This window comes from Geotrypetes seraphini, chromosome 18 (genome assembly GCF_902459505.1).
Source record: "Geotrypetes seraphini chromosome 18, aGeoSer1.1, whole genome shotgun sequence".
NCBI classification, from domain to species: domain Eukaryota; kingdom Metazoa; phylum Chordata; class Amphibia; order Gymnophiona; family Dermophiidae; genus Geotrypetes; species Geotrypetes seraphini.
The window spans coordinates 13,056,763-13,073,477 of NC_047101.1; the positions used below are offsets into that span (position 1 = coordinate 13,056,763).

General features: G+C 44.4%; 1 protein-coding gene across 1 annotated transcript; it reads right to left on the reverse strand.

Annotated features, from left to right (window-relative positions):
* Nucleotides 1-873: 873 nt before the first annotated feature.
* On the reverse strand, nt 874-11,491 carry MSMO1 (methylsterol monooxygenase 1). The gene is made up of 5 exons (XM_033927747.1): nt 11,065-11,491; nt 5,562-5,710; nt 4,213-4,339; nt 2,698-2,852; nt 874-1,465 (listed from the first exon to the last, which is right to left on the reverse strand). Exons 1-5 carry the CDS (start codon nt 11,311-11,313, stop codon nt 1,267-1,269), a joined length of 879 nt encoding a protein of 292 aa, XP_033783638.1. The 5' UTR covers nt 11,314-11,491; the 3' UTR covers nt 874-1,266.
* Between the last annotated feature and the right edge of the window lie 5,224 nt (nt 11,492-16,715).

The following is a 16,715-nucleotide window of genomic DNA, read 5'->3' on the forward strand; positions in this document are numbered from 1 at the left end:
ATTGCCTACCCCTGATCTAGGCCAAACCCTTTGGAGTCGGTGTCAAATTCATACATAATCCTCTGTTCCTCTCCAATTCATTTGTACAATGTTCAACACAAATAACCAGCAGGATTTCCACGACATTGTCCTTCTAAGGCCAGGTGTTTTAATTTGGTTCTCCAAGTTGATGTACCTCCATATCCTGGACCCCTGACGAAGGAGTGTTTTCCGAAACACGGACCATGTTGGGTCTCGTGCATGCACACAAGAGGACCATTTGTTTGAAAAGCTACATTACAGATAAAGATTTTTATACCTTGTACATCGGTTCTGCAGTATTTTCCTTTTGTTTTGTTGTATAGATGGTATGTCTTTCAATATACTGTGTTCCGCGTTTCCTCTTCCTCTGGTCGGATAAAAGTTCCTTGAGTGGTAATAAGGAAGTGTTGCATTGTATATTTGATTTTGTTGTCGTTGTCCCGTACTGTATTGAAGTATTTTCACGTATTGTTGTTGTCCAGTGTGAGTTGATTCTCTGTGCTCTTAATCTGGTTTGCTCCATAGGCCAAATTTGATCGAAAAAAACTTCTGTTTGATTCTGCACTATGGTATTTAATGGACTAGATGGTGGAGATGTGAACAGCTCACCCGATTCACTCCTCACTCTCTTCCGTCCCCTTGCGCCCAATGGTGTTTGAATGGGCTGACCTTTAACTATTTGAGTCACTATTGTAGAAGATGGAATGAGTTTTTGTTTTATGGGTAACTGTGTCTCTCCAATTTATTATTTTTAATTCGAGGTAGTTTTGTTCCCTTACACGGTCCTGATAATGGATTTCTATACTACTAAACTCCATTTTCTCAGATTCTTAGGTACAAAAATAACAGGCATGTGATCAACACTATTTTTATTTTGACAAAATATAAAAACAGCTTTAAGATTTAAATATTACAACAGTAAGATCATTGAGCTGGTCAGCTACAGAAAAATATATACATTTGTTTGCAATTCAGTATTTTAGCTCTCAACCAAACACTTGCAGCAAACTGTTATATACGTTGAACAATCCTACCCAAAAAGGCCGGTGCTAGGAAAAAAAATAGAACTAGCAGACTCCATCAAATCTTGGTCCATTTTTATTACCAGTTGAATGTTACCAACAAATATCACAAACATTTTGGCAAATGAGACCAGTTGTTTATCTTGCAGAGCCCTATCTGTGAGGATGCTGCCAGCACTATATACAGTCTGGTTCATGCTCGGCTGACCCTCTCGCTCCCTTTCTACTTCGCTTTTTTCTCTTCCACCTCTTTCTCTTTCTTGTAGTGCGCATTGAACTGGGCATCTGTCCCAAGCAATTTGTCCCACCATGTGAACGTCGATGCATAGTTCCCAATGAAGTTCATGTGATGGAAGTCATGGAACCGGGCTCCGGCATAAAAGGGAATTAGGTGTAGTGGATTCAAGGGAATGTCATAACCACTAGAAATTGATGGACATGTTAGCAAGAAAAACATACTATTGTCTTTTCATGTTCAATTTTATTAAAATTATATTTTAATCAAGTACTGTGCACAAAATACTAAAACTACTGCTCCCCCCTTCCCCCCAGGACATGAATATGAACTGAGCATGCACGGAAGTGCCGGCATCAATGGCTAAAGCACACAGTCGACCTCCTCGGGCAACATGCAGCTTGGGGCACGGGCAGGAGACCACTTCAGCTGATGGGGCTTGAGCAACCCCGCCAGAAAAGGTAGGACTCCACACCACCATCATCATCATTGTGGTTGCCCTCAGGAGGGAGGTGTGAGGGGGAAAGAAGACCCGAGAGGAAATATGTGGCCTTCGGGCACTGTGAAAAAAAAAAAGATTTTTAAACACGAAGGGAATTGTGAACCAAGAAAGTTTGGGAACCACTGTCTTGCTGAAGCTGAGGTAAAGCATTCCTGCTACTCTGAAGTCTGAAAAAAAAAAAAAAAAAAGTGGAGCTGTGTTCTAGGCAGTTTCCTTGGGAAATTAAGTCCTGGCTGTTTGTTTTTCCAATAAAGGTTTGGAACAACAACAAAAAAAAAAGGAAATAGAATTGACAGCAGTGCATTAGCGCTCTGTTATTTCTGTGTACGAGTTTGTCTCAAGGGGAAATTTAATGTAAACAGTGGCTTACTAGTAGTGTCCATGCAGTGGCATAGCAAGGGTAGGAGGCGCCCTGACCCCCTCTCTTCCTCTCCAGCCCCCCTGGCGCCCTCCTCTTGGCCCCCTGCTCCCTCCGTGCCATCCTCGCGCCCTTCCTTCCCACCTCCGTACCTCTAAATCTTCGCCAGCGTGAGCAGTTTCTCTGGCCTGCTGCTCATGCTGGCTTTCCCCCTGACATCACTTCCTGACATCACTTCCTGGCCCTGCGACCTGGAACTAATTTCCGAGGGAGCCAAGCCAGCGCGAGCGGCAGGCTAGAGTAGTTGCTGATGCTGGCAAAGATTTTAAAGAGGGACAGGGAAGGCAGGCTGCGAGCATGGCATGGGGGGGGAGCAGAGAGGTGCCGGCACCCCCACCAAGACAGTTCCTCCCCTCCTACTACACCACTGAGACCATGATATGCTTATATCGATCAGCGACCAAAGTAAATCTCACCAAGCCAAAGCAATTACATTTTAACGGGGCCTTGACAACAAACAACGCTACTACAGCAAGCATTTTCCAAAGAGGTCATTTACCTGTGCACATCAATGGTTTCCATCAGTCTCACAATCACCCAGGCCCATAGAAGGATCACATGATTACAGAAAACCAGGATGCCTATGAAGAATCCCATGCCGAGGATAATTGTCTCTGCTGGGTGAGCGTACTCAGCTTGCATTCCAAAAGGTGCCTGAAGAGATTTAGTTGGTTAAAATCAACCTACATAACCTACAACTACTATTTATTATCTCTTTAGCGCTACCAGATGCACACAGCGCTGTACATAACCATCAGGAAAACTAGGAGGTGGCCTACGTGTTAACGTGGAAGGAGCAGCCACAGTTAAACCGAAAAAGTACTGACATATACACAAAGAACGAACAGTATGTGCACTTTTACCTTCAGGGAGGGTGGGCAATTTTCAAATAGGCCCACTACTGGAAAAATGGCTTTTGAAGACTACTCACTATATACTGTCTGTGTGTACATATATATATATATATTTAGTGGAACCTTGGTTTATGGGCATAATTCGTTCCAGAAGCATGCTCGTATATCAAAGCGAGTTTCCCCATAGGAAGTAAGGAAAACTCGCTTGATTCATCGTTGTCCCTCGAGGCCATTGGCGCTGCTCTACCTCACTCCCCACCACCAAGGCCACTGGCGTGCTTCGACACACACCTCCCCGAGAACCGGCATCACCCCTCCCCTGCCCGTGAAGCCTCCCCCATGAACTGGCATCGCCCCACCACCCGCGCAAACCGGCATCCCCGACCGCCCAAACACAAGCCCTTACCCCGATCTGTCACCAGCACCAACCCAGTACCGGTGCCCGAAGATCCTGCCTCTTGCCTGGCCTTGAGCATCTGCGCACGCTCAAGGCCTTCTGGCTACCGCTCTCTCTGAGGTTCAAAAAAACCCGTGGTGTGAGAAGAGCGTATCAGAAGTTCCATCTCTAAAGCTCAAAAAAGGCAGAGTTGATATTTTGAAGAGTAACAGCCCCCGATGAAAGCAGTGAAACGGCTGGGTAGCCGTCGGGCTGAAAGTTAAGTGCTCTTCTTAAATTAAGTGGCTTTACCACATAACATTGACTAAAAAGAAATTTTGCCTGTATTGAATAATATATTCAAGACGAGGACCCGCGATGAACATGTCACCCCAGCAAGGGCACACAAAATTACACAAGTAGCGCCACGGGTTTTGGAGGTCTTGGGTTAAATTTGATTTGTATACCAGGTGGTTCATATAAAGTACGATGTACATTAGTTGAATAAACTGATTTTCCTTTTTTTCAGTTTGGATTTCTTTTTTTTTTTTTCAAAATCTTTATTCCTTTTAACATATACATCAAGTGTACAATAAATATACTTCCTATGTGTATTATTCAGTTAAAATATGCAAATATTTATGCAAAATTTATTTAAATTATCATAACCTCCCCCCTCCCACTCCTTCAAATTATCACATAAGGAAAAAGAATAGTAAATAGTAAATAGTTTGGATTTCTAAAGTAGTTACATACAAATGCCATGTTGTGGGCAGGTCATTACCGTAAACTCGTGGTGAACTTTGTGAATGTACTTGTAAATTCTCTTATGATGCAGCAGTCTGTGCAGGAAATAGTGCCAGGTATCCTCTATTATGGCACAGCCCAAGCACTGAGCAAAGATTATGTACCTACAAAGCCGCAAAACAGATAAAGCAAAACAGTTAAGCGGCAAGAATCATAAAACACAACGTTGTCAAAAGACATGGAAGACTTCTAACAGGTGCTACTAAACATACACTTAACGCTAACAAGAGATAACGTTACCGGGATGTCTATGTAATGCCTAAAAGGCGATTCTGCAAAGGATGTCTAACACTATAGACGAGCTTAGATTCGCTCAGCGCCACAGAGCGCGATTCTCTATAGCGCACGTATGTATTATAGAATCGTGCCCCGCATTCTGCTGCTCGACGTCTGACTTTTAGATGTCCTTTACAGGATCTGCCCCTAAGAACATAGGGTCAAAAAAAATCAAAATGTATGATCACCCACCCGCTAGCATGAAAGACGAAACACCATTCCTTGTCCAATCCATCATCCTCTCCAGACTGGACTATTGCAACTCTATCTACTTAAGCCTAACTAAGAAAAACCTCCAGAGACTCCAACGGATTCAGAATGCCGCGGCCAAGCTCATCTTCGCTAAAAGTAAATTTGACCATGTCTCCCCGCTCCTGGCCAAGCTCCACTGGCTTCCAATAATCGCCAGGGTCCACTATAAATGCGCCTGTTTAACTCAAAATCCTATATGGTATCCTCCCTCCCTTTATCCCTCTTTCTTGGCATTCCTCAAACCCTAATACCACCAGATCCTCCCACAAATTAAAACTATCCTTCCCCTCACTAAAAGGCATTTCCCACACAGGAAAGCTAGGGACCTCCCTCCACTTCAAAATCACTGAGCTCTGGAACAACCTTACCTCCCCTCTTCAGAACTTGAGCTCCCTCCATCTGAAAACCTGGCTTTTCTCAAAAAATGTAAGTCTCTCTCCAACTTAGGAATCAAGGAAACTCTTATATCTTGGCATCCCAAGTCCTCTAAATTTTCTTCACACTTCTACCTCTAACCCTCTGTTGTAGTTCCTTCCTATTTCTCCTACTGTAAACCGTGTCGAGCTCTACGAATGTGGACATGATGCGGTATACAAACCTAAGGATTAGATTAGATTAGTTTACATTAAAAACCAATTTAAAAATAATAATCATTTTAGATAGGCGCCTATCTAGCTGGGCGCCTCCAAAATAGGTGCCTAACAGAATTTGGGCCTCAATGCGAAACAAGCCTTTAGCTCCGTCTTCTCTCCAAGCAATTTACTGTAAATTCTGCAATAATTGTCAAAGGCGCATTACCATTTTGGCATTGAATTCCAGTCGTAAGGAATACTAAAGTACTCGGTGAAATAGAACGTGCCACAGATCATGGGTAGCTGGATGCAGAAGTGATTGAAGAGTAACACCTTGAAGCACCTCCATTGTTTCTCCAGCGTTTCTGGCTTGTCCTGGAATAAATAAAGCGGATATTATCATTTGTAGTATTTTTTTGCCCAGCATTTGCCTCCATTTTTATATCTCTGTCCCTCAGTTGCAGTAACGATAGCTAGACCAAGGGCTGCTAGCATGCAGCAGATGTGTGGAGGCTGCGATATACAAACTACATGCCAGATGAACTACACGGCTTTTTCCTTCACAGGACATAAACTTAGGACAGTTATAGAAAGCATCGAACAAGACAAATTCAAAGAAGAGCTGCACAGTCCGTCCACCATCTACTTGGAGACAGAAAAAACATGCTATAACTGCATACTACCGTTAAAGGGGAAAATCACAGACCTAATTTCTTTTTCTATCTTCATCCGCTGGTCGATGGACATAACTATTCCCATTGGTCTGGGCCAGTGGCATACAAAGAGCAGGGGGGGGGGCACCTGTCCTCCTCTCCACCCTCCCCAAACACACACTGCCACACAGGCACACCACTTCCCTTTCCATGTACCTCTGTAATGTTCCTGGTGCAAGCAGCCACCATCAACCTGCTGTCGACTCTTCCTCCGACGTCACTTCCTGGACTTGCACCTAGGAAGTGACATCAGAGGAAGAGCCGATGCTGACACGACAGCAGCTTGGCAGTTGCTGTTTGCACCAGGAACGTTACAGAGGGAAGGGAAGAAACGTGCGTGCAGGAGGGGGTGGGGAAAGAGTGTGTGGAGGTGGGGGGAGGGCGGGAGAGGGGCACCTCTCACCCTCACTACGCCACTGGTCTGGTATGCATACAAAGAGGAAAGGTGAGTTATATTCAGGTGCACTAGGTTTTCTCCTTTCTATAGAGGGTTTACAATCTGAGGGGACAATTCTATAATTTGGTGCTTAAATTAAGGCACGTCAACAGGGCGCACTTAGATGGTTCCCAAACACAGCCCTGCCACCAGCCCCTTCTCTCTACTGCGGTCCGCCTTTCTCACTACTTCCCCTTTCCTCACGGTAGAGAAAAGGCTGGGGCTGACGGCCGGGCATTCGGAAACTGCTACCGCTGCTGACTTTTAAAATGTCAAAAGGAAGGTTAGACTGGCGAAGGGAGTCGAGCAGGGGAGGGGGGAGATGCCAGACGGCAGCTGGGGGTGGTGGAGTGGGATGGTTAGTAAGTGAGAGAGTGACTGAGAACAGGAGGCAGAAAGGAAAGATGTTGGACTCTGGGAGGAGGGCGCTAGATGTCAATGGGGATGGGGTAAAGGAAGAAGAGGAGGGGGAGATAGCAGATTAGGGGGACGACAGAGATGGACTCAGAGCGGAAGGGAGAGGGTGTGCCTACTCTAAGGGTGGAGCCACAGAGGATTCCACCTCTAAGGTTGCCCAGTGAGTGCCTGCTGGTACCTTTTTTTCCTAGGCTTTGATTGGGGATGTCTTATATTACTTTTATCACTTTAATTTCTACTTTTAATTTTGTTTTCAATTTGAGTTTTGATTTCTTACTTGTAAGGGTTTGTCCTTTATGCTTTTAAGGTTTGCACTTCATGATTTCAATTTTCAATTCTGATCTGCACACTTCTTTTTACTTTTTATGTGCTTACGTATACCTATCTATATAATAAAACCGTAGGCGGCGCATGCGCAGTCTTATCGGCGTGCTTCCATGATCCGTATGTCCGTGGCCGCCAAGACTGCAGCATGCCCCGCTCTTACTACGGCCCCACTGCCCTACACTCTCCAGAAGGACTGGACTGTACGAGTCCCCAGCAGAAGCGCGTCGGCTCGAGCCACTTCTCATCTCTGCCTTGATTACACATAACAATAAAAAATGCCCCAGACGTTAACACCAGCCAGAGAGCAAGAGGAGCGCCTGCGATCCACTGTCACGTGAGCCCTGCATTTGACACATAGGAAGTGTGCATGCGCGGCTTACGATTCTTTGAAAGACGCGGCGGTGGCTAATCTCACGATCCCCGCCTGCGTTGGACTTCCGACGCAGGCGGGGATCATGAGAGGAGCCACCGCCGCATCTTTCAACTAAAAAAAAACAAAAAACCAAGGCGGATGTCGGCCCGATGGCTGGAGTTCACCGCTGAGTCCGGTGAGGAGTGCTTCCCTCAACAGGAACCGTCGGGTCTAATTCAAATACTCCCAGCAGGTCGGGAGGGGGCGGAGCAGGCTCGCACGCCTGGCGCGGACCGGACAGGAACTAGACTCCCTGCAGGAGCCATCCTGTTGGCTGGAGATCACCGGACTGGACAGGGGGAGCAGGTAAGGGGGTGCTGCAGTACAGGAGGAGCGGGGAAGAGGTGATTCTGGACAGGGGGGGAGGTAACAGGAAGGGAGGCCTACTGCTGGATAGGGGAAGCAGGGAAGAGGTACTGCTAGACCGGGAGGGGGGGGATAAAAGGAAGGGAGAAGGGCTCCTGCAAAGGAGAATAGCTACTGCTGGATATGGGGAGCTGGAAATGGGGTGATGCTGAACAGGGGGAGATAAAAGGAGAAGGGCTACTGCTATATAGGGGGAGCAGGGAATGGGTGGGGGTGCTGCTGGACAGGGAGGAGGTAAAAGTAAGGGAGAAGGGCTGCTAGCACCCGTTAATGTAACGGGCTAAACAACTAGTGTATTCATATTATTCTATTTTGTATGTTTCACTTAGATTTATCTGGACCTCTGATGAAGGTGTGTTTTCCGAAACATAGACCGTGTTGGGTCCATTGGTTCGTTTGTCTTTAGGCGATGTTTTTAACCGCATTTTAACCATTGTCACAATAAACTTTGCCTGCATCATTGTACGCCTGTCTGCAGTTTTTCTTATTTTGGTTTGACCTTTTTTTTTTTTTTCCTACAAATTAAAAAAAAAGGCACTGAAAATAGGGGAATGAGGGAGGAGGGCGTTAACAGATGAGATCCAGCCACACAAACGGAGCATGTGATGACAGAAAAGAATGAGGCCTATCTAGCTGGCCCAGTTTACCTCCTGTTACAATACAAAGCGCTAACACTGGACAGAAATAACTAAGGGCTCCTTTTAATGCGTGGAATAGCGTGCGCGTTAGCCGCTACCGCATCCTCTTGAGCAGGCGGTAGTTTTTCAGCTAGCGCGCGCTAATCCAATGTGTGTGTGCTAAAAACGTTAGCGCACCTTCGGAAAAGTAGCCCTAAATGTAACTACTATGACAACTACTGCAGTTCTTTCTTTTAATTCCATTTCAGTTTTTTTTCAGATATCAAATCACACAATTATTACTCCCCCCCCCAAAAAAAAAAAAAGGATCAACATGACAGATCCATCCAACAGTTTCCTTAGTTTCTTACAAACAACCACCCCCTCCCACTCTGGCGAGAGTTACCCATTTAATTATTCTATTGAATTTATTTAAAATCGTATTGCCCACATAATCTACAATTCTTGACAGGGAATATCTCGTACATACACAGTGTATAAAAACATGGAACTCTGCTGGATGTTGACAATGATATTTATGGATATTTTAGAGCTATAACACACGTTGGTCTTTTGCTGGAAATTCTTGTTATCGAATAAGATTTTAAAAAGTAGGTTATTAGATTTAAACACACATCTTTTCAGCTTAAAATTAGATCAATTTACCAGAGATCCACCGCTCTACGGGAAGTATCCTCAAGGCACAAAGATACATCAAATAGATCGTTTTAGGAAAAGTTTATATATGTAGTAAAGATTATAAAAACTGTGATCAGAACAGCCAGGGTTTAAGATTTAAAAGCAATTTCAAATAGCATTTAAACAGGAGCTCAGTTTGGTTACTGAAGATAAGGGTCTGTGTAAACACCTATTAATCTAAGACAGCATCAGTGATAATACATGAATTTGTAATGTCGATTGTGCAGTGGTAGAAGAAATGAAAATTCCTCTGCAGCAGAGTTGGATATTAGGGGGAGTATTTTTTTATTTCAAAAATATATCATGAAAAACTGGGATAGGTTAAATTATAACTTTTGGTGGGAAACCTTATGCCAAGTTTATAAGTTCGAACGAATGAATTCGATACAATTGGGACACTATAATAAATTCAAAGAAATCTGGGATCCATTAACAAAATTTTGTATGACTTGATCATCAGTATTTCCCTTTGATTTCTGATTTAATGTTATATACATCCAGGAAGGGTGGGTGGGAGGGAGAAGTGGTATGCACTTATTTCATCATTTGATTGTAAATGAGTGCTGTTTATTATATCACTTGTTTGTTTACTTGTTGCACTTAGTATTGGATTTTTAAAAATAATAAAGAATATATATTAAAAAAAAAAAATTGTCAACCGCCTATTTCTAAGCAGCATTACAAAAATAACATAGATAAAGGGCTCCTTTTACTAAGGTGCGCTAGCGGTTTTAGCGCTAAGACCTCCATAGAGCTCGCGCTAGCATTTTTCATTTAGCGCGTGCTAAAAACGCACCTTAGAGCTCCTTTTACGAAGCCGCATTAGTGGCTTTGTCGCCCGCGCTAACCCCCACGCTAGCCGAAAAACTACCACCTGCTCTAGAGGAGGCAGTAGCGGCTAGCGCGCGCTATTACGTGCGTTAAACCGCTAACGCGGCTTCGTAAAAGGAGCCCTTAGTCAAAGAAACACGACTTATAGGATAATTGCAAGCAAGGTTTCAGAAACCGTCCCAGATTAGTTCCCCCTCATCTTTGTCGCTGTCTTTCTCTCTCTCCCTCCTTCCAGCGCCACATATTCTACTCAAGTTTCAAGTTCAAGTTTATTATATTTTGATTTTACGCAATATCCAATATTTCAATGCGTATTACATAATTGTAATGTACAATAAAAGCCAGGGATGACAAATACAAATGAGACAAAATTAAACAGACTAATCATTATGTTCTATTAATACAAACTGGAACAAGTAGGTAAAGGGGAGAAATACAATTTATAAAATAAAATGAAAAAAGAACATTTAAGGTTTGTACACAAGGGTAGGGTCAATCAGGAAAAAAAATATGAAGAAAATAAATTGATAGAAAAAGCTTTAATTATTTTAAAATGTTTCAAGGAAAGATGTAACGTTAAGAATAATTAATCAGTTTAAAAGTAAATGGGTTTTAACATGAAGAATGTAAAAAGACCCAGATTAATATTAATGATCTTTTGAAAGAAGAGAGAAATAAGAGGATTAAGGTTATAAAAGTACTTATAATTTTCATATTAATGTCCTATTCATTTGATTCTATGGGGAATAAGTACTGTGTTTATTGGAATTACCTATCTTTCTAAAGAATGCTTTTCAGACCGCATTTGAATTTAACTACTGATGGGACTCATTTTAGCTCGACTCTTCTTCCTAGACCAGAGCCCTCTGCATGCATGGGGGGCTGGGGGCCCCCCGTGTTTTCGACCCTACCTGCTGGATTTTGTACTTCTGCACGGCCGGTATGAACTGGAAGATGAGCCCGGGCAGGCAGAAGGCGAAGTAGACCAGCTCGTGCACGAGCAGCGAGCCCCAGGTGGCGATCTGGAACCGGGAGAAGTGGTCGAGCATGTAGTTCCAGGCGTGGCGGAAAGCCTCCTGCAGCGGGTTGTCGGGCAGCAGCGAGTCCGCGTACGCCATGGCCAGGGAAGCCGAGATGACGATGCTCCCGTTGCGCTCCATCGCAGCCTGGAGGCTCGCGCGCCCTCACACACACACACACACCCCGGTGGCGGCGCGAGCCCCCGCCCGCCCTGCAACGCATCTTCTCGCGGCGGCGCGCGGAGCATGAGCCCACAGCTGCAGGCGCCTCCTCATTGGCCCGCGCGGTGGAGCGATGTTGCGCTCCCTCCGGCGGCCCAGTGAACTCGGCTGACGTCACATGGGGCAGGGGCGTTAACCGCGGCACAGAGCCAATGAGCAGCCGTGGGGGGAGGAGCTGCGATGCTGATGACTCTTCCGTAAACACGGGGGCCGGCGCTGCCTTCTGGGCGGGGTTACACGCTCCTTGTTTTAGTTACCACCACGAGAGGTGGTGTTAGTACATCGCAGTGGCTCCCACCCCTGTCCTGGAGGACCACCAGCCAGTCACGTTTTCAGGATACCCCTAATGAATATGCTTGGCGCAGATTTGCATGCCTGTCACCTCCATTATATGCAAATCTCTCTCATCCATATTCATTAGGGTACCCAATGTTCTGGAGGGCTGGTGGTCCTCCAGAACAGGGTGGGGAAACATTGCAGTATAGTACCATATGTTTACATGCATCGCTCTCTATCAGGGGTGGGCAACCCCATTCCTCAAGGGCCGGAATCCAATCCGGTTTTCAAGATGTCCCCAATGAATATGCATGGGGTAGATTTGCATGCCTGCCACCTCCATTATATGCAAATCTCTCTCATTCATATTCATTAGGGGTATCACCACAAAATTAAAATACACAAAGCACACTGTATGCTTTTTAACATTCATTCCTACCAGAAAACAGATAACTCCATACAAATGCAGGACCAAAACCTAAAAGTACTACTATTTACAAACAAACCCTAAGGTGCAAGACTCTGCAAGCAGTACCTCAGAGGAAAAGAAACAAATGCATTTCTTCCTGAACAGACAAATCAATCACTAAATTAAAAAAAATAAAAGCATTTCCCCTAGCTTTGTTGTCTCTCTCCCTCCATGTGCCTTGCCTTCTGGCCGGTCCAATGTGTGATCAACACGGTATCTTCGGGCCAGCTCCCTGAGTGCTGCATTGCACAAAGCTGTAGGCAGCAGCTCCTCATGCGTGTCCTCTGCCTCATCTGGAAGCCTTCCCTCTGACATTGCCTCCTGGGCCTATTCATTAATCTGGCGCTGCTGGCATCTTTTAGGTTTTTTCATCTCCATAGCTGCAGTGCTGGACTCCACTATCCCCAGATTCACCATCTCTCCTTTTCTCAACTACCATTTCATCCAGCATCTCTCCCTCCTTCCCAAACCACCCCAGGGTCAACCATCTCTCCCTTTTTCTTCCCAACTACCCTCCTATCCAGTAGCTCTATCCCCCCCCTTTCCACAACCCACACAGCTGTATCACATCAGGTGCACATGATTAGAACATCATTACTCAACCTTTTGAAGGTGGTTTTCCCTACTTAAACCTCAGACATTTAGTTTGGTGTGTTTATGACTGCTGCGGTGAGAGTGAACACCATGGTGAGATCAAAAGAGCAAGCTGAAGCCTTCAGAAAGAAGATTGTAAGAACATAAGTTGCCTCCACTGAGGCAGACCAGAGGTCCATCTCGCCCAGCGGTCCGCTCCCACGGTGGCCCATCAGACCTATTGCCTGAGCAGTGGTCCCTATTTCTATAACCTACCCCTACTCCTATCTGTACCCCTCAATCCCTTTGTCCTCTAGGAACCTATCCAAACCTTCTTTGAAGTCCTGTAACGTGCTCCTGCCTATCACAGCCTCCGGAAGCACGTTCCATGTATCTACCACCCTGTGGGTGAAAAAGAACTTCCTAGTGTTTGTTCTAAACCTGTCCCCTTTCAATTTCTCCAAGTGCCCCCTTGTACTTGTGGTTCCCCATAATTTGAAAAATCTGTCCCTGTCTATTTTTTCTATGCCCTTCAGTATCTTGAAGGGCATAGAAAAAGTATGTCTCCTCTAAGTCGCCGCTTCTCCAGGGAGAACAGCCCCAATGTTTTTAGTCTGTCAGTATATGAGAGATTTTCCATACCCTTTATCAGCTTCTCTGGACTCCCTCAAGTACTGCCATGTCCTTCTTGAGGTACGGCGACCAGTACTGGACACAGTATTCCAGATGCGGGCGCACCATTGCACGATACAGTGGCAGGATGACTTCCTTCATCCTGGTCGTGATACCCAACATTTTGTTTGCTTTCCTTGAGGCTGTGGCACACTGTGCCGATGCCTTCAATGTTGTGTCTACCATCACTCCCAGGTCTCTTTCAAGATTACTTACCCCTAGCAGTGATCCCCCCCATTTTGTAAGTAAACATCAGGATCTTTTTCCCTACATGCATGACCTTGCATTTCCCTATGTTGAAGCTCATTTCCCACTTTTTGGCCCACTCTTCCAGTGTCGTCAGAGCCTTTTGGAGATCTTCGCAGTCTGCCATAGTTTTAACCCTGCTGTATAGTTTGATGTCATCCGCAAATTTAATGACCTCACATTTTGTTCCAGCCTCCAGGTCGTTAATGAATATATTGAACAGGAGCGGTCCCAGCACCGACCCCTGCGGAACTCCGCTCGTGACCCATTGCCAGTCTGAGTAATGGCCCTTTACTCCAACCCTCTGTTTCCTGTCTGCCAGCCAGTTTTGATCCATCAGTGGACCTCCCCTTGCACCCCGTGGTTCCATAGCTTCTTAAGCAGTCTTTCGTGTGGTACCTTGTCGAAGGCTTTTGGTAGTCAAGGTAAATGATGTCTATGGATTCCCCTTTATCCACCTGGCTGTTTACCCCCTCAAAGAAGAACAATAAGTTTGTGAGGCATGACCTACCCTTGCAGAAGCCATGCTGACTCGACTTTAGCTGTCCATTGTTTTCGATATGTTCACAGATGCTGTCCTTAATCAGCTTTTCCATCATCTTTCCCGGGACCGAGGTCAAGCTCACCAGCCTGTAGTTTCCTGGGTCACCCCTTGAACCTTTCTTGAAGATGGGCATGACATTTGCTATTTTCCAGTCCTCCGGGATCTCTCCAGTTTTTAACAATAGGTTGCATATTTGTCGAAGTGGCTCTGCTATTTCGTTCCTTAGTTCCTTGAGTACCCTTGAGTGAATGCCGTCCGGACCTGGCAATTGTAGCAGCTTATAAGTCTGGTAAGGGATTTAAAAAGATCTCAAAAGAATTTGACAATAGTCATTCCATGATCCGGAAAATAGTGTACAAGTGGAGGACTTTCCATACAACTGCCAACATGCCCAGGTCTGGCCCTCCAAGCAAGTTAAGCCCCAGAGCAGACTGCAAGATGCTAAAAGAAGTCCACCAAAACCCTAAAATGTCATTACAGGACCTACAGCAAGTTCTTGCTACTGTTGATGTGAAAGTGCATGCCTCTACCCTCAGACAGAGACTGCACAAATTTAACTTGCATGGGAGGTGTGCAAGACCACTCCAGGACCTTTGCTCTCTAAGAGAAACATCAAGACCAGACTGAAGTTTGCCAGAGAGAACATAGACAAACATCAGGACTTCTGGAATAGTATTCTATGGACAGATAAGTCTAAAATTGAATTATTTGGAGACTAGAAAAGCAGACATGTTTGGCATACACCCAATACAGCATTCCAGGAAAAGAACCTCATACCAACTGTGAAGCACGGAGGTGGAAGCATCAGGGTTTGGGGATGCTTTGCTGCAGCAAGACATGGCAGGCTCACCATCATAGAATCCACCATGAATTCTACCATGTATTAGAGGGTGCTTGAGGAACATGAGACTATCTGTACGAAAATTAAAGCTGAAGCAGAACTAGACTCTGCAACTCGATAATGACCCAAAACATACCAGTAAATCCACCAAGGACTAGCTGAAAACTAAGAAATGGGGAGAGTCCTGGAATGGCCAAGCCAAAGCCCTGATCTTAATCCCATGGAGATGCTGTGGGTTGATTTGAAACGGGCTGTACATGCAAAAAAACCCTCAAACATATCACAGCTGAAAGAATTCTGCATTGAGAAGTGGGCCAACCTTTCCTCAGACCAAGGTCAGAGACTGGTAGATGGCTACAAGAAGCATCTCACTGCAGTTATTTCAGCCAAAGGAGATAACACTAGCTATTAGAGTGTCCTAATTTATTTAGCTCAGTTAGTAAATCAAGGAAATGTTTTGTTGTTTACATGCAATTACATCACTTTCTTTTCCAGAGATAGATAAAAAAATGATTTTGACATTGATATGTGAATATTCCATGGGGTGTCCTAATTTTTTCACATGACTATGTTCTAGTCAAAAAATAAGCTTTACAAGACAAAATAGAGAGAAGAAATTAGTATACTATCACACAAAAATCAATATAGATAATAAGTGTCTTAAACCTGTACTGGATAAGTGCACTTAAGAAATCCTGATTAGATTGTCCAAAATGTTATCTTAGAACAAAAAGCTCCTGGTAGACTTATAAGTCTTAGTACAGACAGAAATTGTAAACATAGTAGACAAAGATAAGACTATTTGATAAATAAGGGGAAAAAACATGTTCACGAAGTCTGCAGAAAGACAAAGAAATAAGGGCCCTTTTTACAAAACCATGGTAGCGAGCCCTGGTGCAGCAAATGTGATGCAGCCCATAGGAATTGAATGGTCTGCATAGCATTTGCCGCATCGGAATCACTACCGCAGCTTTGTAAAAAGGACCCCAAGTTTGTGCATATCCAGTTTAATCAGGACACCAACCAACCCCCCCCCCCCACCTCTCAGTGTAAAAGTGATACATCATTCTTTTAAAAAAAAAAAATTGTTAATGTTTGGGTTTTGTAAATACTGTATATTTTATGAACACTAATTAGTGCATAATAATCTCGACAAATTTTGCAGTACTCTTAAAAGTGTGTTAAGGTTTGCCAAATATAATAAAAACATGTAACTTACATAAGAATATAATAGCAGCCATGCTAGATCAGACCAATGGTCCATCTAACCCTGTATCCTGCTTCTCAACAGTGGGCCATCCAGTACCTGGCAGAAAGAATTCCAAATAGTAGCACGATTCTATCCTGATCCCAGGGACAAGCAATGGCTTCCTCCATGTCTATTTTACTACTAATTTTTATAGCAATGCCAGATGTACACAACACTATATATTAAACATGTAAGACTGTAAGCTTGTTCGAGCAGGGACTATCTAATCAAAACAAACAGGATAGAATATTATAATAGCAGAATATGGGCTTTTCTTTCAGGAACTTATCCAAGGTTAAACCCAGATATGCTAACTGTTGTTAGTGCATCCTCTGGCAACAAATTCCAAAGCTTATTTATCGAGTACAAAATATTTCCTCCTATTCATTTTCTAAGTATTACTGCATAACTGCTGTGAGTGTTCGCTAGTCTGTTTTTTTACTCTTCAAAA

Excerpts from the sequence above, each read along its gene's own strand:
- MSMO1 (XM_033927747.1), bottom strand. The coding sequence starts at position 11,313 with ATGGAGCGCAACGGGAGCATCGTCATCTCGGCTTCCCTGGCCATGGCG. Across the intron at positions 2,853-4,212 it reads AAGTTCACCACGAGTTTACG|GCACCTTTTGGAATGCAAGC; the intron begins GTAATGACCTGC and ends AAATCTCTTCAG. Across the intron at positions 1,466-2,697 it reads GAAACCATTGATGTGCACAG|TGGTTATGACATTCCCTTGA; the intron begins GTAAATGACCTC and ends ATCAATTTCTAG.